The sequence below is a fragment of the Tiliqua scincoides genome, chromosome 1 (assembly GCF_035046505.1).
Source record: "Tiliqua scincoides isolate rTilSci1 chromosome 1, rTilSci1.hap2, whole genome shotgun sequence".
In the NCBI taxonomy this organism is placed as follows: domain Eukaryota; kingdom Metazoa; phylum Chordata; class Lepidosauria; order Squamata; family Scincidae; genus Tiliqua; species Tiliqua scincoides.
The window spans coordinates 258,167,523-258,192,448 of record NC_089821.1 but is presented as its reverse complement, the minus strand read 5'-3'; the positions used below and the strand labels follow the sequence as shown (position 1 = coordinate 258,192,448).

The window sequence follows — 24,926 nt, the reverse complement described above, 5'->3', positions numbered from 1 at the left end:
GAATGACTAAATGAATGGCCTCAAATGTCCAGGACTTCTCCAAGCATGGACACAGCCCAAGAAGTAAAGCACACACTTAAATGGACCCCCATTTCCCCACCCCACAAGCACAACTCTGGTAGTGTTTGGTCAACTGTGGCAGAGGCTCTCGGGATCAGAGGCTGGCTGTGGGCCGGATAGATGCTCACTGCGGGCTGCATCTGGCCCCCGGGCTGGAGTTTGGAGACCCCTGCACTAGAGATTTCTAATACCCCTGTGTCCGTCCATCCCCCCCAAAATGCAAGGATCCCTGAATATACCAATATAACTGAATGTACCAAGTCTGAGCACTGCTGTCTTAGATATGTCATTGTCTGGGAGACGGAGAGCAAAAAGAGCATTCCTTCCAAAAATACATGGTTCTATGAAGTAATTACTCCTTTCATGAAATAAGTGCCTTTGCACATCAAAATATCACTTTTAAAAAGTGAAAGTCAGACAAAACAACTGGGGTGTAAAAAATTATCTGTAAACCTGCAATAGAAACTTTGGCATCAAATATGTATGTGTGGCTGTTATTTTCATCTTATTTCTGGAGATGAAGAACTGGGAAATGTGAATGGGGGGGCAAGTAACAGGAGAAGGGTGAGGGTGGTGAGAGTAATGAGGCTCTTCTGCGGGGGGGGGAGAGAAAAAAAAATCACATGGTGATCACATGGTGAAGAGTGAAATTGCCCACATCCCACTCCTCCTTCCAGCTCAACCTTCCACTCTTGTAGTTGGGCCAAACAGCCCCTGCAATCAGCAAAAGGTGAAAGCGCACTGGAAGGAAGAGCAGAACAAGCACAATCCTGCTCCTCACCACACGAAGCAGGGACAGTTCTCAAAGGATTGTCTGAAACGGCCTAGTGGGAAACTGCTTAAGGAAAGGTTGGAATCCAGGTAGAGGACTGGTGAGGCCCAGTGGTTGACCTGCACATCTAGGCTCCCCCAGAGTGAATCTCTCCTTTGCCATGAACTAAGTAACCTTAGGCAAGCCACTCCCTCTCAGCCTCAACATTCCCATCCGCAATAGGGGGCTAATGCTTACTTTGAGCGTTGTAAAGATTAGAGCAGGGTGGTGTAGTGGTTTGGGAGGTGAACTTAGACCTGGAAGAACCAGGTTCAAATCCCCTCTCAGTCATGAAGCTTCCTGGGTGACCTTGGGCTTTCTCTCAGCCTCACCTACCTCACAGGGTGGTTGTGAGGACAAAAGGAAGGGAGTGCTGTGTACACCACCCTGAGCTCTGTGGAGAAAGGGCGGTCTAAAAATGTGAATAAATAAATAATGCATGTGAAGCATTTTGAACACTTGAAAGTGCTATAGAAATGAATCATCATCATCATCTTGTGGACCAGGAAGAAAACATCATTACAAAGAAAAACACTATTCAGAAAAAGGCCCAGGTGTTACACAGGTCACTCCTTATCTACAGATTCCAGCAGGTGTTACAATCGTAAATGCTATTTTTTACAGGACTGCAAACAAGGACACATCAAGGGATAGCAGTGTTCAATGGGGCTTACTTCCAGGTAAAAGTGCAGACGATTGACTTAGAATAGCGAGCCATGATTTGATTCAGTCACAAAAGTTCACACTCCATATTGGTTTTTCATCAAAATAGTCTCACTGACTTTACTCACAGCCCAACCCTATGTGTGCATACTCACAAGTAAGTGCTATTAAGTTCAGTTGGACTTACTCTCAGGTAAGAGCACATGGGATTGCAGCAACTGTCTTTAAAGTACCCAAGAAATACAGCGTTGCCTTTGCATGCATGTCCACAAAATCTGTGGAGCCAGAGTGAGTGAGCCAGGCAGTTAGTGTTCCTTTAGATTTTTTTTTTTAACTGCAAATTACAGCTACAGGAGTAACCCTTTCAGATGCGCCCAAAAAGTGAAGGTCAGAAACAGCACAAAAGCCGACATGTTCGCTGAATAGAAACACAAAACCAAAGGACCTTATTAAGCTGTCATCAATGGGTGAGGATATGCAAACAAAATCCCTTCCAGCTTAGTGTGATTTCCCAAACTGGATTTGCAGAGAAACACATGCCCAGATACGGACTTAGCAAAAGTGCTACTCTTCATTACCCAGGAAGGAGGAAAAGGAGGGCCACAAGTAAAATGAAACGTTCCCAGACCAAAAAGCAAACAAACAATAGGCCAGTTGATGGTACAAGTCCCAAATAACTCAGTGGTGGATTTTTGTGAGTTCCCGAGGCTGACAAAGGGAAAAGGAAGTGAAGAGGAAATGCACAGGCAGGGGAGGACTGTGCTAGATTAGATAATCTCCGATGCTCCACTCAAAGCTCTCTCTTCCTTCGTACTTTCTTTTTTAATTCAAGGAGCAGGAAGAGCAGGAGTGACAGCTAAGGCACCGCTGGGAAAGGGGGGCAGAAGGAGATCTATGATTACACAAAGTTTTTCTGCTCTGAACAATTCAGCCCATTCTCCCTTGCTGCCCCTTATGCCTAGAACTCCCCTCCACAGTGTGGTGCCACCTCTATCTCTTCCTTCAAACCCCACTCCAAACCAACCTCTTCCTTGTCCTCAAGCCCCAAGTTCTCTCTCGCAACTGAAAATAGCCTGGGGACGCACAATGGCATTTGCTTTCATTCACCCCCATTCAGCATTCCTGTGTCCGGTCCAGCCACCTGGAGTTTAATTCTGAGCCAATCCGAGTCTAAATTCAGACTGCAAGTTCCTTTGCGCTCCCCGTCTTTTAGTTGCGGAGCACTGGGTACACTGATGGTGCTTTGCAAGTCATATTATGACTCCATTCAACTTCCTCACACTGCACCAGAGAGCAAGCAGCACACACAAGCTTATTATCAAAGATCCATGGGCACAACTGGCCAAAGCAGCATAATCTGCACAGCATGGAGACTTGAACTGACTGAAGACTCTCATTAATAACTACATTCAATGTAGCTGGGAGGGCCAGTCAAGTTGTCTTTCTGCTCTTCAAGAGGCACAAGATGACAACCGGTAACTTCTAATTATGATACCGAAATCTGAATGCTGTATTAACTTCTGTCACACTGTGAGAATGTAATGAGTTCAGGCGTTGAATACTAATTCTCCTTATGTTGCTAATGTAATTTTGGGTGGGATGCTATTCCACCTTGTTGGCTGTCACAGCCACTTGCACTGCAGTTCATCACACTTTCCAAGGACCTTGAGCTGTACATCTGTGCCCTGATAAAAACTAAGCATCAATGCTTATTCGACAGCAAGTGTGTGTTGGTCAAACTGTCCTTTTGACACTATGCTCTCTGAAACACAGAATGACTTATTGACAGCAACTGTGACATTTCGTACTCAGTAACTCACCAAAAATAAAACTGACCCACCACTAATGATGATGCATCATACTAACTGGATGTCCTTATTAGCAGTGATACCAAAAGGGCTGTGTGTGGAAGCAGAAAGGAGAACACCAACCCGCATGTCTATTTTACAAGGCTAGTGACACTATCAAGCATCTAGAAGAACAAGTTCTGCTGAAGAAGAATCAGCACTGCTTCTGTGAAGGAAATTCTTTGAGTGTGTCAACAAGTATGTAGATAGGAGTTACCTTGTAGGCATGGAATAGTTGGACTTTCAAAACCCTTGTGACTAAGTCCTTCACCAAAGACTCCTAAGTAAACTTAGCAGTCATGGGATAAAGTGATAGCTGATGGCTCAGTAACTGGTTAATTAAACGGAAATAAGAGAGTAGGAATTAATTAATGAATAATTTCTGCAGCGGAGACAAATATAAAGTGAGGTCCTCCAAGGATCTGTATTGGAACCGGTGACTTTAGCTTGTTCACAGATGATCTAGAGTTCAGAATGAGCAATGAGGTGGTCATGTTTATGGAGGACACTAAGGGCGCAATCTGGAGTTGCAAGTTGGTTACACTGGCTTAGGAAGATTGTAAACGTGCCATAAGGCACATTTGCGTCTCCTCGGGAGTCGGCTGGGCCAGCACAGGGACACACGCCGGCCTGCAGAGGCTGAATTCAGCCTCTGTGCTGACTGCATGGAGGAGCCTTGCGTTGGCTGAGCCCGGTCAACACAAGGCTCTAGGGAGGGCGGGGAGGAGGCAGAAGGGAGGCGTTCCTGGGTGGGGGAAGGGCAGGTGCAGGGCAGTCCCAGGGTGGGAGGGCGGTCCCAGGGGTGGGAGGCGAGGCTGGGATCTGGCAGTTATGTCAGACCCCAACCCCCATTCCCAACAGTGCAGAGAAGCTCTGCTGTTCTCAGACTTATGCCACCTCTGGAGGTGGTGCAAGTCTGAGGTGACCCATTGGGGTTGCAGTGGCATACCCGGGGGTAAGGGGAAGAGTTTCCCCTTACCTCCAACTGAGTCACTTTGAGCCCCTATTTTGCACTGGATGCAGCACAGGCCTCCTGGCTTGCCTGTTCCAGAGCAAGATAGGATTGGGCTGCACAGTATTCAGAGTGATGGCAAACAGTTCTACTAGGGGTCCCTCAAACTGGGAGAATTATATCAAAATAGGAAATGAGGTTCAATTCTTAATAAGTGTAAAGTGATGTGTCTCAAGGCAAAAAAATTCCTAACTTCACATATATACTATCAGAATCTGAACTGGAGGTGAGTATCTTGGAAAAAAGTCTTGAGATTAAGGTGGATAATTCAATGAAGCTGTTAACCAGTGTGCAACAACTTTGAAAATGGCAAATTTCATGCTAGCAAATATTAGGAAAAGGACTGAAAACAAATTTGCAGACACTGTAATGCCCTTATACAAATTGATGATATGATTGCACTTGGAATACTGTATACAGTTCTGGATTGCCTTATCTCAAAAAGAGTTTTTGTTTTTTTCTCTTTTTTGGGAAATGGAAAATGTGTAGCAAATGGTAACCACAATGATCAGGGGGCCAGAGCACTTTCCATAGAAGAAAAGTCAAAAGCATTTGGAGCTTTTTCGTTTAGACAAAAGGTGAACAAGGACCAACATGACAGATGTTTATAAAAGAATGTACTGTACAGCATGGCCAAAGAAGCTTAATTTTTTTCACTCTCTCATAATAATAAAACTGGGGGCCATCCAGTACAACTGACTAACAGTAGTGTCACAGCTGCTGAAAGAAAGCGCTTCTTTGTGCAACACGTACTTTGTTTATGGAATTCACTGCCACAAGATGTGGCTTAGATGACTTTAATACGAGAATAGACAAATTCATGGAAGTCTAAATCTATCAGCAGCTAGTCACAATGGCTATATAGAACTTCCACACTCAGAGGTAGTATACCACTAGTAGCTTGGAAGCAAGAGTGGGAGAGCGCTATTGACTTCATATCCTGATTGTGGGCTTTCCCATCTCATTGGGTTGTCCACTTTAGGCAGGATGGTGTAGATTTGATGGGCCTTTGGTCTGATCCAGCAGACTTTGTCTTACATTCCTATATTTTATAAGTAGCCTGCAAAACTAAAGAAGCAATTTCTGGGAAAACAGGGGGTGGGAGATGCTGATGCAAATTTTTTATTATTCCACATCACATTTTCCAGGACAGAGCCCTGGCAAAGCACTGGTTCCATTTAAGCCAGCTGGATCACAAAACATGCAGTGACACCATTTGGGAGGGCTGGTGGAAAAGTCCCCTTTCCTCTGTGGTTTAGATCACATCACATCCTCGGAAGCATCTATATGTCTGTTTAATATGAAGCATTAAAAAGTAACCATAACAAATGTCCTTAAGATGCACTGCTTTGGACAATTTAATCTTCTGCTATAGACTTGAAACATGCCATGAATCTCCCATGCAGAGAGAGAGAAATTTGTTCTAAAATAAAACATGAAAAGGCACCCTTGAAAATACATTATTTTATTGTAAACAATATATCAGGTAGGATGCCTTTAGGCTGATGTTTCCCAAACTGTAGGTCAGGACCTACCAGTGCGTTGTCAGCCCATTTTTGGAGGGTCTGAAAGAAGTTTCTGAAATTTTCTTTTTTTTTTTTTTTTTTAAGCTTAGCAAGGATCCTTGCCCTGTTTGCTCAATAAAATTGCAGCAGCAGGCAATCCAGATGGAGAGACCACTTGTGGCCGGAATGGTAACCTTTCATATGAGGTTGTGGGTGATATACCCCCCCAAAAAATTAAAGTAACATCTTTCTCTAGTAATAGGCATGCCATAGATCAGTGATTTTCAACCTTTTTCATTTCATGGCACACTGGCAAGGTACTAAAGTTCTCAAGGTACACCATGGGTTTTTTGACAACTTGACAAGGCACACTGTGCTGTCAGTAGTGGGCTCAAATCTCCCAATGGTCCTATTGATAAATGACCCTCTCCTAAATTCCCACGGCACACCTGGGAACCATTCGCAGCACACAAGTGTGCCACAGCACAGTGGTTGAAAATGGCTGCCATAGACCATTTGTGAACCCAGTTTCAGCCTATTGTCTGGCCTGGAAGTCCCTAACTGCACATCTTGCTTTCCACTTTCTGGATACCCTGGAATGACTGTAAAGGTTTGGGGGAAAAGTTATTGAACTCCATTTCTAGGGAGAATCTAACAAACATCTACATGCACATACAATAAGAAAGGTCTCTAGAAGCTTTGGAAGTACAGGACTCTGATTATTAGTAATTAATAATTTAAAAATATTTCTTTCCTAAAAAATAGATTTTTTTGTCTAATAAAGCCATGGAGATCACAATAGATTGTTGTTTTAAAAAGTGGATCCTGGTGCTAAAAAGTTTGGGAAGGACTGCTTTAGGTGTATCAACTTTACAATTTCATATCCGTTTTATACCGTGTATTTTGGCTTCTCCCAATGACTGCTGGGAACATTAGTCTATTGTTAGAGGAGCACTACTTGTCTGCTAGGTACCCCTAGCTCCCCTCCAAGAACTACAGTCCCCAACATTTCCTGGGAGGAGAGGAAAGGACCAGTTTAACAGTTCAATGCTATGCATGTTTACTCAGAACGAAGTCTCACTGCATTCAACAGGGCTTACTCCCAGGAAGATGTGCAGCTCAGCCAATGCTTCAGGTGCCTCCTGAATCTTAGGTTTTTTCCAACATACAATTGCCTTTCACTGTAGACGTTAAAATAGTAACAACTGGTCCCAGAGCAGGTTTCTGTGGGATGTATTCTAGAGGAAGACGGATGAGGTTTCAAGTAAGTCATCAACTTCCATTAAAAGAGGGGCAATACAGCCTTTGGGACTGATTTTTGTAACACACATAACAGATGATACCGAAGAGAAAGATCGATGAACAGATTAACTGGATTCTCTTTAGGAAGGGCAGCTCTGGAAGCGAGTGGTAAGGATGCCATTTTTTGGCTACCCCAACACGTGAGGTGTTTTGCCTCACAAGAAATCCCACCCCTCTAAGAGCTACGTGAGCCAAACTCTTCCCTGCCACCTTGCAGAGTTTGCTGTCCAGAAACAGTGTTCAGCCACTTCAGAGCACAGACAAACAGCTTGTCTAATAATGACATGGATAGTTATGGCTGGTTTACAATTGTATCAGCTCTGGGCTTCGAGCAACAGCAGCAGACTTCTTGCTAACAGATCCTTTCTTCACTCTTAAAAGCTCAGGATAACTTCAGGGCCTTTGGGGAAGCCTTCTTGCAATAAAGAAGCACTCTGTGTAATTCATCTTTCCTCACCAAGCCGCATCTGTCTGCTGCTTCAGCCCACCTCCTGTCTCCCCCTCTTGCCCCCCCCAACTCCCTTGGGCTGTGGAGGAGTGAAAAGCAGATGGCCAGAAGGTGGCACTGCTCTGACCTCTCTCCTCACCTTCCATCAGGAACCAGTTTCTAGACATTACCGGCATCGCCTTCAATGCCGGAGAACAGCAAAAGCCAGCCCCCACTTGTAGCTGAGCCATAAGAAGCCAGCACACAACAACGAAAACATCTATCCAAAGAGCTTAAGAGGTTTACTTTAAAGTTATTTATTACATACGTTTAATGAAATCGTTACCTATTTCATCACACTTGTTTCCTGCCCTTCCTCCAAGGAGCTCTGAGTAGAGGATTTCCCCATTCTACAGCAAGCTGGTGAAGCAGGTTTGACTAAGAGATCGTGAACCAACCAAGATCACCCAGTGAGCTTCATGGCTGTGCAGGGATTGAACTGGTGGAAAGGCTGGGGAATAATATATGAAAATTAATTTCTGTAACAGCCAGTGTGGTGTCATGGGCAAAGTTTTAGACTTGGATTGAACAGATGAATCTCCCATCCAAGCCTAAAACTCTGCCCCCGAGAGCACACTGGCCGTTACACAAATTAATTTTGGTTGTTTATCCACCAGTCTTTCAACCAGTTCAATTGAGATAAGATGGCAACAAATGCCGTGCAGAGAGATACTGAAGGAAGCATAAAAGCGCCTCTTTCTTTGTTACATTTTGCGTTCTGGTTGAGCAAAAGCTAGCAAAACCTTGCATCAGTTCCAAGAAAAAGGCCATACATAACATTTTCGATTTCATTCCCTACTACAGTAACAACACACCAGTATCAAATAGCCTCAAGATATACAAGCGTGACCTTAACTGCCATCTGGTCCACTCTTCTCATAAACAGACAGCTCTCTGTCATGGGACAGAGAGAGTAAGAGTTTGTACAGCAGTTTACCCTGCACTTCTCCTATTGATTCCCCTCTCTATTTGCTTTACCTTTTCTTTTCTCTGCAGTGTGCCAATTTTTTCTTTACATTGCAAATCTGATATCAAGGACAGTGCTCTTTCTAATGTCTATACAGCACCTAGCAAATTTACGATGCAATCTTATGCATGTCTATTCAGAAAGCCCCACTGAGTTCACTAGGGCTTACTCCCGCATAAGTGCTATAGGAATGCAATCTTACGTGCTTTATAAATAATAATATAATCCATTTTTACAAAAATTATTATTGAGTGTATCTGTGTACCACTTTTCAACAAAAGGAATGAGAAAATGGTTCTCTGCCTCCAAAGAGCACACAATCTAAAGATTCAAGTCAGACACCATCAAACAATCACTGGGAGGGACACTTCCCTAGTTATGATCGGGACACCAATTAAGCAGTTGCAGCTTTTATGGATCATCTACAGACTAAGCCAATTAACACTTGAAGCCTCATTTGTATGCATAATGCATTTATTTCTTCAAAAGTAGTTCAAGAAAAGGCATCATACATTCTGTCTGATCCTATGCATGTTTAATTAGGGGGCACTTCTCACTGGTGTACATTATGGTGTATGCACAAAAAAAATACAATCTTAAACAAGCTAAGACACAACCAGGTCAGTGAATCTAATTCACTCTACATAGCTCTTTATTTGTAGAATAGTTCCACTGACTTCAGTGATATTATTCTGAAGTGGCTTGATGAATGTACATTCAGTACATGCTTAATGGCACAATCCTAATCATGCTGATTTAGGGCCCAATCCTATCCAATTTTCCAGTGTCAGTGTAGCTGTGCCAATGGGGCATGCACTGTATCCTGTGTGGGGAGGCAGTCACAGAGGCCACCTCAAAGCATGGGAACGTTTGTTCCCTTACCTCGGGGGCTGCTTTACAGCTACAACGGTGATAGAAAGTTGGATAGGATTAGGCCCTTAGGCTGCAATCCTATCCACACTTATCTGGGAGTAATCTCCACTGTCTATAATGGACTTACTTCTAAGTAGATATGTATAGGTTTGGGCTCTTAGAAGGAAATTCCAATTGCATGCCACAGGGCTTACTCCCTTGTAAGCGAACTGAGACATGCAACCCAATTTTCTACTACAGAAATAAATATTACCTAAAAGGGCTTTATTGTGGCTGGATTGGGCTCATTTTCTACATATGTGTGTGAGTTTACTTTTGACATTTTATAGTGAGTTTTTAAATGAAGTTTGCCACTTCAACTACAACATAAAGAAAAGGTAACTCTATATATTGCATATTGGCAGCTTTTCTACTAAAGGTAGCCCAAAACAATAAGATAACAATATCAATAATAAGGTATCCATAAAAACCATTTACAAATACAAATGATCACAGCATAAAATTACAGCCTCAAGACAAAACAGAAGAAAATGCTACATATTAATAGCTATCAGAAGTCCACCTTTATCAACACACAGGAAAGATAAAGAAACTCTTCACCTGTAGGGGCAAAATCAGAAGGCAGATGGCCATGCAAATCCACCACACAGAACAAGTTCCATACCGCGCGTGAAAGGAATATTCCACATTTCCAAGTCCCTTGTCAGTTTCAGTTCTTTTTTTCCCCTTCCACTTGGCTCCAACAACAGGAGAGCTGTTTAAGATGGGCTGAGCCTCTGTGCCGAAACACAAGGCTTATAATTATGTTTGATTACAGTAAATCAAACATCACCATTGTCTCTTCACAATTGAAGCCATTGTTTGAAATTAACAGCTAAGCTACTGCAGTTAGGCAAGGAAAGAATCTCCCTGGCTTCTTCACCAGACTTGGTAAAGGTAGGGAATCAGTACGTCCCGTCCCCCCCAAACATGCCTGCTGGCCTCCATAGCTGCACCCAAACTTAGCCCTCTAGTGATTTGTACGTGTGTGTGTGTGTGTGTGTGTGTGTGTGTGTGTGTGTACACATACACCCAAGAAAGGAGACAAAGGGGAAAGGGGAGGCAGCTACACACCAGCTGATGATGGAGAAGGGATGCAAAGCAATTAGTGGAGCTGCTAAATCTTCAGCTACAATAAATCAGTGACCCAGATCCCTCCCTTTTCCATTGCCCCTCATTATTAAATCAACATTAATGAAGGACTCTCTCTCCTCCTTGCCTCTGCCTCCACCAGCACCTCCCTTCACTCCAGACCAAACTTCATTTCCATTTTGATCTGCACCTGCCCATCACAATAGCTGGCTCCAAAAGAATGCCTCTTTGGACGCACACTTGATGTGGGATGGGATGGATGTGAAACTGACAAGCAACTTGTAGTGCCCTGTAAGTCAAAGACACCCATGCTGGTTCTTTTCTCTTCTTTTCATACAGGGGAAGATAGATCATTTCTTTTGTTAAACAGACGTTCTATTCAGTATATCAGCAAGAAAGTTTTCTACATGTAAACTCTCCCTTGACTCTTCTTTATATGGTTTTGGACATTTCTCTGATGGGAGTGAATGAATTGAAACAGCTGGGATCCTCAGGCTTGTTGTGTCAACATGTGGCACAAAGAAAATAATGGGATCTTAAAAGGTTTTTTTTTACTCCCTTTCTTGAGATGTTAAAATTAAATGAATCATACAAATTTTAATCAACTATATTTGCATATAATAATTTTTTTAATTACAGGTATTTGGTAGTTTTAGATCCCACCAGAAGCTTTTAGATCCCAACAGAATTCTAATAAAAACACACTTAAAAAAAAAAAGTAACAAGCTATTATTATCTTAAAAACAACAAGAACACACTGTCACAATATTTAGCAATCAGGCTGCAATTTGGATTTAAAACAAACTAGTTTGTTAGCATTTACTGAATGCAAGCTTCATTTCTCTGCCTACCTTTTCCAGCTGATAGGATAACTAAAACAGCCCCACTGAGTACTCTGAAAGGATGCATTTAAAAATACAACACAATCCAGGCCGATTGTGACATGAGACAGGACAAGACTTGGGAAGGGCTGAGAGAGTAAAAGAACAAGGCTGTTATCTTATAAGCCACACTTGGAGCTGTCAGGCAGAAGAGATTTACAAGGAAAAGCCCCATCCTTGGGGTCAGATCTGTGCCCAAGGGAAGGCCCACATCTACTGAAAGGAAGGCTTAAGAGCAGCAAACTCAGTTTGTGTAAGTCCACATTAGGCGGTATATCGGCCTAGTAAGGATGGTTGGGCAGGAAGATCAAGTGAGTGCATTAGATGCTGTTAGTTGCAAAGCAATTTTTGTATTGTTGATACAAGATGCTTTTTCTAGGGCTGTGGTGTGCCAGTGTGTACCGTAGAGGACTGCCTAAGAACTCAGACAGATGAGCAAAAGACTCATGCTGCTGGCACATACCATTTCAGACTGCATGTGTGAATGCTCTCTTACATTCAAAACAGTCTACACATACAAAACTGCCATGAATATCCCAAAACAGCGATTTTCAACCTTTTTCATCTCATGGCACACTGAAGGCACTAAAATTGTCTAGGCACACCATCAGTTTTTTGATAATTGATAAGGGGCACTATACTTCTGGTGGGGGAAAATCACACACCCCAATGGCCCTATTAATACATAGCATTCCCCCCAAACTGCTGCAGCACACCTGCGGACCATTCACAGCACACCAAAGTGCCACAGCACACTGGTTGAAAATGGCTGGCCTAAAACCTTCTAACTGACAAGCTAATTTTGTATGTGTAAGGTTATGTTTATGTGGGTTACCACTTAAGCATTTGACATTCCCCCCCCCCCCCCCATAAAATGAATGATCATTATGAATAAATGGTGGGGAGGGGGAAGAGATCTCAAATATGGAAGGAATTAAATTCACTTAATCATTGTGGACCAAGGTGACATCCTTGGCTGTTACACTTTGGAGGAAAGAGAAGCAAATGTGGAGAGTCTGGTATCTTTTGTGGGGAAAGCCATTTTGGCACTCTAGTTTTATGAGGATGCTATGAATTCACATGCAGAGATCCCTAGACCAGTGTTTCTCAAACTGTGGGTTGGGACCCACTAGGTGAGTTACAAGCCAATTTCAGGTGGGTCCCCATTCATTTCAATATTTTATTTTTAATACGTATATTAGACTTCATACTATGTGACTGCATTTGGGAAAATATTACAGACCTGTACTTTTAACAAGCTACTCTGTATATTCTTTTAACAATGATAGTACATGGGACTTACTCCTGGGTAAGTGTGGGTAGGATTATAACCTAGGATTGTTCAAAATGTTCCTGCTTGTTGATGTCACTTCCGGTAATGACATCACTTCCAGTGGGTCCTGACAGATTCTCATTCTCAAAAGTGGGTCCCTGTGCTAAATGTGTGAGAACTACTACCCTAGACTGTTCTTAAACGAGTTTTCTACTGTATTTCCAACAATGTGGAATGGGAACAAAGAGACTTATTAGGCAGTGTCCCACATTCACACTGATAGTATAGCTTTACGTTGCAGCTGGCGAGGGGGAGGGGAACTCAACAGTTGGAGACTGTCATCAGATTGGCAGGACTAACACATGAACAAGTTGTGAGACCCAATTTAACATCTAAGGTCACAATTCTAGCCCCTTATGTCAGTGCTTTCCAGCACTGGCATAGTGGTGCCAATGCGACATGTGCTTCATCCTGCAGTTGGGTGTCACTCACAGAGGCCTCCTCAAAGTAAGGGAATGTTTGTTCCCTTACCTCAGAGTTGCATTGCCCTTATCTCAGTGCTGGAAAGCACTGACATAAGGGGTTAGGACTGCGTCCTAAGAAAAGTCTGGACTCTAAGGTACTCCTGGCATCTGGGATGTGGCAGGTAGAAACCAGAGAGAGGGACTTCTTGGTGGGGGTTTCCATTTGTAGAACACTGTCCCCAAATTCACCTGGTACCCACTCCGATTTGGTGTGGCGTAGTGGCTAGCATGTTGGAATAAGACTTAGGGAAACCCAGCTTTAAAGCCCTAACTGGCCATGATGCTGATTGAATAAGCTTGGGCCAGTTGCTATCTCTCAGCCAAACCCAGCTCACAGGGTTGTTGTGAGGATAAAATGGAGAAGGGGCGAGCCCTGTTTACTTCCCTAAGCTCCTTTGAGAAAGGGTGGGTAGAAATGTGACATAATTATAATTAATAATCACCTTTTGGAACTTGGTGAAGACTTTCTGCCCTTTCCCAGACTTCTTAATTCTTAACTGAATTATTTGTATACTACTTTCATCTGTCATTCTTTTTTGCCTTGTTTTTATTACAGTTTATTGTGTTACCCTGTAAGACACCCTAGAAATACGTTTTCATATTCTCAAGAATAATCAACAGTGCAACCTTTTGCACATTTACTCAGAAGTAAGCCCCAATGTGTTCAAGAAAGCACATGTAGAATTGCAGCCACAATAACTTCATCTCCTGAATGCAGCATTGCAAGGACGCAAGTCTAAGCCAGCCAAAGCCAGCTGCTATTTGACATTGAAGCCCAATTCATCTGCATTTTAAGGAAGGCACCTGAAATTATGTAGAAATATCTACAAAGTAAATGCCTGTATATGACACGTGGCATCTTTCCCACATGGTTCCCTCCTACTGCGCTGTCTCCTGCTATAAAAGGGTATGAAGCATGGCACTGATGAAAAAACCTACTCAGCAGCTACATGCAACGAAGTTTCTCCAAAATTCAGATTATACTACTTTCCATTCAATGTAGTATAATGCAACTGTATCTGTAAATAGGAGCTAATTCTGAGCAATCCCGGCAATAGCTCATTCTCTCTGGAAATACCATCTAGAGACTGTGCTTTGATCGTGATCGTGAGTCATCTAAATCCTGTTCATTTCTCTTTTTATAAAGATGCATTATTTTGACTATGTTTCCTTTAACTTGATTTCAGAAAAGTCTACCGAAGTGGAAAGTTTCTGGATTCAGACTGTACTACACACATTTATCCTTCTGTTTGTCAGAGATTCTGTTTAGCCAACACAGAACAACTTTCTCAAATTTTTGTCCATTCCAAAAGTCAGCAGTTAAAAACTTGAGCAATTTCTGTACCTGTTTCTTAACCAGATAACTCTATTAGCTTCTGATGGAGAAACCTGAATTTTTATTCCACTTGAAGTTTCAGAACATCTATTTTCCCCATTTAAGGACAAAAAAAAAAAAAAAATACACACACATAAGAAGCTAGAATCTCTTTTCCAAATGAACTGAACCTGACTAGTGAGCAACTGAGAGGTCCTACACAAAATCAGATGCCGTTGCTCCAGATTAAATAGCTATCATTTACTAGTTCTGTGTGCCACACACATACTTGCTCCATATGCACAAACCCACCCTCATCTTCAGTGTCAACCAATCTACAACCTTTGCTAATATCAATGCAAACTACCCTCCCAGGGCTTATAACAGTTTCATGGGCATCACGGCACAAGGAGAAAGGGTTAAACATCCCCTCCTCATGCCCTATGGTCCTGATCCTGTTTGGGGCCCCATAGTTTGTTTTGATTCTAAAAAATACTGATGCACAAATGACATCGAGCTACATATCCTCTTGGAACCAAGGAGCCGTTTCATACATTATGCAGCAATAAATCTGGGTTTACATTCAACCAGGAGCTGCAGCTGCTCTGGGCTTTCTGATTAGTCTACGCATATGTACTGTATCTATTTCCAACACCCATGTGTCGTATTCACACTTTAAGACACACACTTAAAAAAACTATATGTGTTAATTGACCCAGGAATGATGTCTCAGCCCATAAATAGGCACTGATAGCATAACGCTGCAGTCCTATCACTTTGCAGTCAACTTAGATTTTGGGATGCCTTTGAAGGTGTTAAAAACTTCAGTTAGATAACTTATTACTGTGTTTTATGGTTTTAAGTCAGTCCTTCTTAAACAGAGCCAAAGTGTAAATAACCTGTGTGAAATTATCCTGGATACATACGTACTTTGAGATTCCAAGCCAAGGAGACTTCTGACTCATGATTACAGGCTGTTCTAGAATAAGGGACTATTTGTGGATCAATAGCTTAATTCATGACTGCTTTGGAGGCCCTTGGCAACCCTGTCACTCACACCAGATGGATGTGCCGCTGAGCCAGAGAGAGAAGAGCAGGAGAATGGGTGGCCTCCAGTGTATTCACACTCTCAAGGAAGCAGCCACAGGAGAATGAGCTTCTGTTCTTGGGAGCTTTCTACACTTTCTCGGGACTTTAAGAGCTTTGCTGGAGGAAATGTGCCGACACAGGTTGGGTTTATTTAGAGAGCCTGTCCCTCCTGTCAAAATTCAATCATAAGCCAGGAGAGCTTCTAGGGGCAGTGGCGGGGGGGGGGGGCGGATAGAAGAGATGGGGTTTCAACCATTCGTGGAAATTTCTGTAAAGAGATCAGTGAAAAGGAATATATTCCTAATCACTGAGAGAGGTTAGTTTTGCCTTTATTAACTTTGATGGGGAGGGCGTGATGGGTGAAAATCAGGTTTCAGATTCTGGAACAGAATGAAATCACACCACAAAATATTCATTGGTGGGATTTTTCCGTTATAGGATGTGTGGATGGCCATGGGCTTAAATGGCTTGGAATTAGGTAAATTCATGGAAGTCAGGCGTAGCAAGGGATAGAGAGCCTCAAAATCAGAAAAGGCTTGTTGGGAAAATATGTTAGATAAAATGGACACATGATCAGATCTAGAACCACTATCCATATGAATTTGCTTCGGACTCTTGATCTATCTGCAGTAGGTCAATATTTTCGACCCTGATTTGCAGAGGTGTTTCAAGGTTTCAGGCACAGGTTTTCCCCAGTCCCTCTTGGAACTGCCAGGGATTGAAATGGGCACCTTCTGCGTTCAAGAATGCTCTTCCACTGAGCTACCCTTTCCAGTCTGGTAGGGAGAACCCCCCTGGAGATGCAAACCAGCAGCTACACAAGGCACCTAAAGCTTTCCCATTATCTGGCTCTCCTTAAGAAATCCAGCTGAAGGTTCTAGAACAGAGTCCAACTCACGGGCAAAAAAAAAAATCCACTTTAAAGTGAAAGATGAACTAAGCAATTAAACCAACATGAAACCCCCAGTACATTATGAATTAAACATTCTAGACTCTTCAATAGGATGTCATTCTTTTCTTTTACTTACAATTGGATATTGTTCTATTCTAATATGAAACACTCAATGGCAGAATAAAATCTGTAGGGTTTTGGCATCTCTGATGGGGTACTGTTCCCATCAGAACAGTGGCATGGAGTGAAATCATTGTTTCACTCCATGCCAAAAAGATCAGCAGAGCTGAACAAACATCCCTGAACAGACCACAGTTTCATTTCAGGGCCTAAAATAGATTGAGATCTGATCAACAAATTTCAAGCCCACACTCTGGCCTTATCAAATATCCTTTCAAAAAAAATCCATATCAAAGGCACTCAGAGCAGCAACAGATCTATGTATGAGACGGAAGCTTTTCTAGCTATATCCACCAGTTTCATTTTTTATTCAGATTCTTTTCACATAACACCTTAGCAAACATTGAGTGCTCATTTGAACTGGACATGTGCACTTATACACCACACAGACACACACACAGGCACCATTTGCACCAGGATTTGCAGAATGAAATTCAGTTCATCTTCCCTTCGGTGTTTTTGAGTATCTTATTCAAGTAGCCACTACTGAAATTGTGGGGAAGCCCCAGGCAATCTAAACCCCATCACAAATATGGTCCTGATTATATAAATGCCATATCCTCAGAGTTGGGGTGGCACGTAATCCGTGAAGTCATAATAGATGAGGCTGGCTCTGAAAGAGATAACTACACTGCTGTTGATTCTCTGGCGGAGACCTCCCCATCAAGCAATTGCTTACAAAAGGGGTGGGGGAATAGACATTACTAAAAGATGACAACAAGGGAACAGAGTTCAGGACACTTCTTGCAGATTTTAATGGTCTAAAGTGAGGAGATTCTCTGAAAGCACAGCTTTCCTACTCAGAGGGGGCTGGGTATCTACAGACAGACTGAAATGTGTAGTAAATTTTTGTACATGACAGAGGGTGAGCTCCCATTCTGCAAAGAGCACAAGTCAAATGTGCCCCCCAAACTGAAAAAGGCAATCTTAATTCTTCTTAAGGTCCTTAAAGAGGTTACAGTTTAGGATGCAGGGGGTTCTTGACTCAAGGGAAAAAATCTCTGCCACAGTAACAAATAAGTCAGTCTTTTCTCTAACGGCTATAATCCTGTGCAAGCTTTCTTGTGAGGAAGTCCAGCTGAATGCCAAGAGACTAACTTCTGAGTAAACAGTCACAGGACTGCACTGTTATTTGGTTTTGCTTACAGGAGACTCGTCAGCTGAAAATGGAAGCCTTTTAGAAGAAGAGGAATATTGTGAAAGAAGGGACTCTCTATACAGTATGCCTTGCATGGGGTATGTGTGTGGGGGGGAAGGTGTAACAAAGGAAGAAGGGATGGGGTATGGATTAAATTGGGCACAAAAACCTGACCACCCTACGCATTCACCCAGAAAAGAGCCACTGAATTCAGTGGGTCACCTCCAGGGTAAGCATGCATAGGACTGAAGCCAAACTAAGGCAAGACAAGGGGAAGGGGGGGGGGGGGGGAGAGAGAGAGATGAATTTATTTAAGTGGCACATTATGGACCGTCTCAGAGGTCTTTGCAAGCCTATTTCCAGCCAGAGATAAATTTTGAACGCCACAGCCACTGATCTGGATGTGGGGAAAGACCTTCTGGCTGTCAAGCTCCATCAATGGTCTTGTCTGAGCTTCTGACAAGAAGCCCAATTTGATTCCTGCCAGACGAAGGCACACTCCAAGGGAAAACTGCTAACAGAGAGGCCCCCCTCCTCCTGTGGCTCTCACTGCTGTTCACTGAGGGGAACTGAATTTCAAACCGTTTAACAGAAGGAGCATCAGGATTTCCAAGCCAATTTTATACACTGATAAGTCCCTTTTACCTGGAAATCAAGGGTTACAGAAATCTATGACGCCCGATTCCCAATGAATGACTTCTTTGAGTATGGAGGGGTCTGCTTCCAGTTGTACGGCTCGATTGCTTTCAGGATTGCCACCAACTGCCTGAGAGCTTTGCCGTTATAGATCTTGAACATTTTGCCATGGATTTCAGTAGGGCTGGGTTTACAAATCTCTAGTTAAACATTTTCCCCCTGCTTATCCTAGCCTTCAGTGTGTATGGAATTATTTATACAGCTGGTCTTACAGCTCAAGCCTATCCATGTTTACTCAGAAGTAAATTCTCTGTGTTCAATGGTGTTTACTTCCAGGTAAGTGTGCACAGAATAATAGCCTCACTCTACTAAATACATGCATGAGCTATAAGCAAGTGAGTAAGCCAAAGGCATGCTCTAGGGATGCAATGGGATCAGAATTAAGCACTTTCAAATCCCATCAATTTCAGCAGGAAAGAGTTTAGGATTGGTTTATTTCCTTCTTCCACGGGAATCAATGGGACTTGAAAAAGTGCTGAACTGCAGATCTCTTCTCATCTCATAGGCCGTGAACAAATGGGCATTGATCTTAGGGTGTACAGAACACAAGGATATACGGTTCCTACTCCGAGGAATCCTACTTTTATTTTTATATTGCAAGCATTTCTGAAGGAAAAGGTGGTACTTGGTGGCTTCAGAGGGTTTCCAGGATTGCAAGAGGGAAAAAGGGGCTTTCAAATCCCAATCTGGCTGATTCTAAAATTCAATGAGGAGGCACCCACTGCGTAGGGACCGCAGCTGAAAATGATGAACCTTATCGACCCTCCAATCCCAACCAAGTTCCCAGATCAACGCTGGCACCCAAAGGAGCTCCTTAATTTGGGATCAGCACTCTGCAGCTCCTACTGTGCTCATGGGCTGCTGCACAGGAGGCTGTAGCCCACACTGCAACCAAGGTGTCCTGCTGCCCAAGGATTCTCGATCAATCAGAGCAACCCTCCTCCTCTTTCTCTTCCCAGGGCATTCAGAGCTGCCAAGGCTGTGAGCAGTCCCACTCTCATCTGGGCAGCAGAGGTTCAAACCAAAGAGGACTTAAGGGCAAATTCCAAGAGTGTTGAAAGCAGCTCCTCTCCCCAACATCTCTCCTCTCCAGCACTCCAATTTAAGGGTAGCACAAAGAGAGAGAGAGAGAGAGAGAGAGATATTTCTGATTCTGCACTTCTCACCCCTTTAGCGCTGTTACAGTGACAATCTCTTCTTTCATTCAGACACATGGAGTTTGACATCTTGCATCCAAATTTCATCCTCCAAAGCTGGGCAGCCAAAGCTGGTCCCGGGTCAGTTCCAAAGCAATTCTTGCCACTACCCCAGCTCTCTTTGGCCTGCTACACCCTTTAGTGACACCAACTAATAAGTGTTCTGCTGGGATGAAGAATGGGTCATGCTCCAAGGTCGCCAGAACTAAAGCTATTAAGAAGAGTTCTGCGGGAGTCCGTTTTGTCCATCACCCCGCTCTCCACAACAGTCAACCAGGTGCTCCTGGGAAGACCGCAAGCAGGAGCTGTTGGAGGCAAACAGGTCTCTCCCAGCACAGCTTCCCAGCAACTGGTATTCAAGGGCATCCTGTATTTCTGTCCCACAGTTTAGAAGACATCAACCAGAATGAATGGCTCTTGCCCTTCGATCTCAGACACAGATGTCAGTGTCACTTAATGTCTAACTCCTCAACCTAAAAACAAATGCCCATGCAAAATCATGGGACTGCTGCCACCAGAGTACAGGAGTTGAAAAGAGCTGGCTGTAAGTAAGCGGAGGTTCAGCCCTTCAGAGATCATGAGGTCGGCACCTGATCTGACTAAGAAATATTGAACTTGGCAGCAAGTTCCCTTGGAACTTTTTGCAGACTCTGAATTTTATTTCCAACATCAATGGACAAAACGGCCTTAGATCAAAGGATTTTTTGGATCCAGCAGCCCAGCAACCCTATCCTAGACAGGTTGACTTCCCAGTTCCACTGATCATAAGGGAACTTCGGCCACAATCCTATCCACACTTACCTGGGAGTAAGTCACATTGACTATAACAGAACTTACTTCTGAGGAGACATGCATAGGATTGGGCTCTACCTTCCCAATAAGTTAGTTGAGGATTGTGAAGGAATCAGAAAAGAGCCGCATGTGGCCAGCCCTAACCTAACACATTGAAGCGGGCAACCCTGACACATCAGGAAGACAAACTCTCAAACCCCCCCTCCCAGGGCTCTGGGACCCCCCCCCCCACGGCTCTGCAAAGGGGTCAGGATCAGAGGGGCAACAACAACACAATCATGCTGGCTTATTTATAAGACCACAGCCCAGGTTTTTTTCCCTTCCTAACCCAATTCCTTTAAAAATTATCACCATATTGGCATAAATATTTGTAAAGCCTAATCATATTTTTTTCCACTCAATATTACCCCCCCCCCAGTTTAACCCATGACTGCCCAATCCACAGGTGTACACATTTGATCCCTGTTGCATATATGCAAGGTTGGACAGAAATGCTTAGAGCTCAATCCTATATATGCCTAGTCAGAAGTAAGTCCCATGATAGTCAATGGGGCTTATTCCCAGGAAAGTATGGCTAGGACTGCAGCCTCCGAGCACGATCCTATGCATGCCTACTCAGAAGTAAGTCCCATGATAGTCAGTGGGGCTTACTCCCAGGAAAGTGCGGATCGGATTATCGCCTCAATCGCATCAGGACGTCTCCCGATTTCTCTCCCCTCCGCCCCCTCCCCCGCGGGCTGCCCTGCCTGTACCTGGAGGATGTTGGAGTGCCGGAGCCTCTGCAGAAGGACCATCTCCTTGATGATCTTGTAGGAGGCCAGCCGGTAGCAGTCTTCCAAGGTGCCGTAGAGCTTGACGCAGTTGTCGATGTCGTGGCCCCCGAAATCGACGGACTTGAGGGCCACCGCCAGGCTGCCGTTCAGCTCCGCTTTGTAGACGGCCTTGGTGTAGCCGGAGCCCAGGTAGTGCACGTCGGTGACGTTGCTGATGTCCCCGCAGCCCAGCCGCAGCGGGCTGAGGGAGAGCTCCAGCCGGGAGCGAGGGTCCCAGGGCGCCTCGGGGCGCTCCGAGGAAGAGGAGAGCCGCCCGGGGGCCAGGTCCATGAGCCGCCTCTCCGAGGGGCGCATCACCAGCAGCCTGGAGCCGGCTGCCGCTGCGCGGGCTGGCCGCTGCTGGTAGCGCAGCACCTCCTCGTAGCGCTCCCGGATCTGCCGAGCCAGGTCCCAGCGGCTGCCACCTCCAGCCTCCCCCGGCGCGCCTGCAGGCGAGCCCGGCAGGGAGTGCGTGACGCCCGCGTTGTGCCTCTGCTGCTGCTGCTGCTGCTGCTGCTGGGGATCAAAGGCTGGGATGAACAGCACGTTCAGCAGGGTGCCCAGCAAGAAGGAGAAGCAGAAGCCGGCTGCCAGGGCCAGCTTTCGGCGCTTCATCGCCCTGCGAGCAAGCTCCTCGCAGCAGCCAGCCAGCCAGCCAGGCAGCCCTTCCTCCCGCTCGCGTTTCCTGCCCGCGCTGCTGCTGCGATCAGCTTGAATGCGATTCTCCCCGCAGCATTCCAGCTCAGCAGCGGTGGCAAGAGCGGAGCGGAGCGGGCGAGGCGAGGGAAAAGAGGGGGCGACACCCCCAAATCCGCCACTCCGCCCTGCACAGCCGCCGGCCAGCCACCCGCATGACACTTGCCTCCAGCCCTGCCTTTATAAGCCCTCCCTCCAGCGCCGATTCCGAGTTGCACCCCTGCGAGCCAGCAGGCAGAGTTTGGAACGCGGAGGGGGAAAAAAGGCACCTCCAACGTTCTACACACATTGTGACGCCAGCTGATTGACAGCTCAGCCTCGCCGCAGAACGGGGGAGAACGGCGTTGGGGTGGCTGGGAAGTGTAGTCTTCCCAGCCACGGAGTCTTCAGCAAAGGCGACGAAGCTGCTCCAGAAACGGGACTACAAGGTCCGAAGGGCATTGTTCGCTCCTTCTCTCTCTGGATAGGGCGGCATCCACTTGATAACGGTGTCGCCTGGAAGACAGTGCTGAATGGGACGCGATGAAAGGAGTCCTTCAGTCTTGCCTGGTCTGGCAACGTAATGCAAGCCCCGTGAGGAGAGGGGAAGGATGGGGGTGAGGACGTCTACAGGTGCGAAGACGGGCTGGCAGCCCAAGTCTATGCATGTCTACTCAGAAGTAAGTCCAATTGCGTTCAATGAGATTTACTCCCAAGTAAGTGTGTACAGGATTGCAGGCTGGAAAAGATGTTTTATCTCAGAGGACAGCAGGAGGCTGACAGCCCAATCCTATCCATGCTTTCCTGGGAATAAGCCCCTTTGACTATAATGGGACTTCCTTCTGAGTAGACATGCATAGGCTTGGGCTCTAAGGCTGCAAACCTATCCACACTTTCCTGGGAGCAAACCCCATTGACTATACTGGGACTTACTTCTGCATTGATGTGCATAGGATTGGGCTCCGAGCTGCAATCCTATCCACACTTTCCTGGGGGTAAGCCCCATTGACTATAATGGGATTTATGTCTGAGTAGACATGCATAGGCTTGGTCTCTAAGTCTCCTCACCCTTTGCTGGGAACAGCAGCATTATCTCTGAATTGGGACGCTGGATCCGAGGATCTAATTCTGAAGATAAATATTGACCTATGTGTGTGAATACTGCAGTCTTGTCTTGAACTGGGGGGGGGGGGGGAGAGAGAGAGACTAGATGACCTCATGTTTTACTCGAGTCATATGATTCTCCTACTGAAATCTCCAGATTGAGAGACGGGGAATTTTGACCAGTGCTCCAATTTCAGAATGAATGGGGGTCTCCTTAGCTTCTACATTGCCCTGCTTAGCTTTTATTTCTAGAAAGCTTGCGGGTTGTCAGGCAGTGGGGCATGGATTACAGTGAAGGCTACGAATAATTCGAGCACCGAATGATGATGGTGATTTTGCCCGTGTATAAAAATCATCACCAATATAATGAGTGAGAGTTTCTCCTCCTCTGCCCCATTCCCCCCCTCCTTTCGTTCAGTCACATGCATGCAGTAAATAAAGCATTGGATGGAGAGAAAAATCGCACACCCACATTTGAATGCCCATAGGAAGAAAGGCATGCAGTGGGCAGAAAGGGAAAAATGGACGGACCGAGGGATGGAAGATGGCCTTCTTCTCTAAAAAATAAGACCCACCCAACCCAAACAGGAGGAAAAAAAAATATATTTATTAGATTCATGATGCCCCAGGTTGCAATCCTATGCACACTTTCCTAGGAGTAAGCTGTCAGCCTCATTGAGCGCCTCTTTGAACCGGTAAAGGCCTGCCAATCACGGCCTGCTGTCAGTCATGCTTGCAACCTGGCCCTTTGCCCGCTCCAGGTCAGCAGATCCTCTCCGGAGTCGCATAGTGAGTAAGCCCCGCTGAATGAACTCAGTGGTGCTTGCTTCGAAATGCACATGCGCTGGATGGGACTGCACTGAACTGGCCCTGGAAGCCGATATGCCCAGCAGGAACTCAGGCCTGCTGCATCGACGTAGCAAAAAGGTGCCTTCCGCCCTGGCGGTCTTTGGCTAGGGTGCGGAAAATACGCAATCGAAGGAACTGCAGTGTGGAGTAGCAGTTAGAATGTCGGGCTGAGGAATAAGGAGACCTGGGTCCAAATCCCCACTGAGATTTGGGGATTGAGCTCACTGAGAGCCCAATGCTATGTGTGTCAAAGGGTCTTATTCCCAGGTAAGTATCCACACTTTCTTGGGAGAAAGCCCTATTGATTGTAATGGGACTTACTCCTGAGCAGACATGCTAGGTAGGATTGGATCTGAGTGACCAGTCATGGCCTCTCTCAGCCTAATCTACCTTGCAGGATTGTTGTTAGAATAAAAGGAGTACAGGAAAACCATGTAGCACTGGCTACAGTGGGACTTGCTTCTGTGTAGACATGCCTGGGATTGGGCTCTGAGGCTGCAGTCCTCGCCACACTTTCCAGGGACTAATCCCCATTGGCTACAATGGGATTTACTTCTGAGTAGACATGCATGGGCTTGGGCTCTGAACTGAGGAATCGCAAGGGAGTGAGGCTGCGAGCCCACAGCTGCTGATTCCTGCAGGTTTGGAGAGACGTGATTTTGGGGGAGGAGTCTTAGAGATGAGCCCGCATACGGCAGAGTGGAGAAAAAGATGCACGTGGGAATGCCGCCTAGGAAGTCCACGATCGAGAGAGCTGGGGGTTTCTCTCCAGCAGAAGCAGAAGAATCTGCACCGACGCGGAAGGCTCCTTCGACTGCATCGCCCTCCTCCCCAGCCCGGCGGGGAGCCCTG

The 24,926-nt window shown here is 45.2% G+C and overlaps 1 protein-coding gene across 1 annotated transcript in view; it reads right to left on the bottom strand.

Moving 5' to 3' along the window:
• PKDCC (protein kinase domain containing, cytoplasmic) overlaps positions 1-22,378 on the bottom strand; it is a 64,638-nt gene extending 42,260 nt beyond the window's left edge. Inside the window, exon 1 of the mRNA XM_066622748.1 lies at positions 21,387-22,378. Coding sequence (XP_066478845.1) covers positions 21,387-22,061 — 675 coding nt within the window. The 5' untranslated portion in view covers positions 22,062-22,378. The remainder of the gene's footprint in view (positions 1-21,386) is intronic.
• Positions 22,379-24,926: the final 2,548 nt, after the last annotated feature.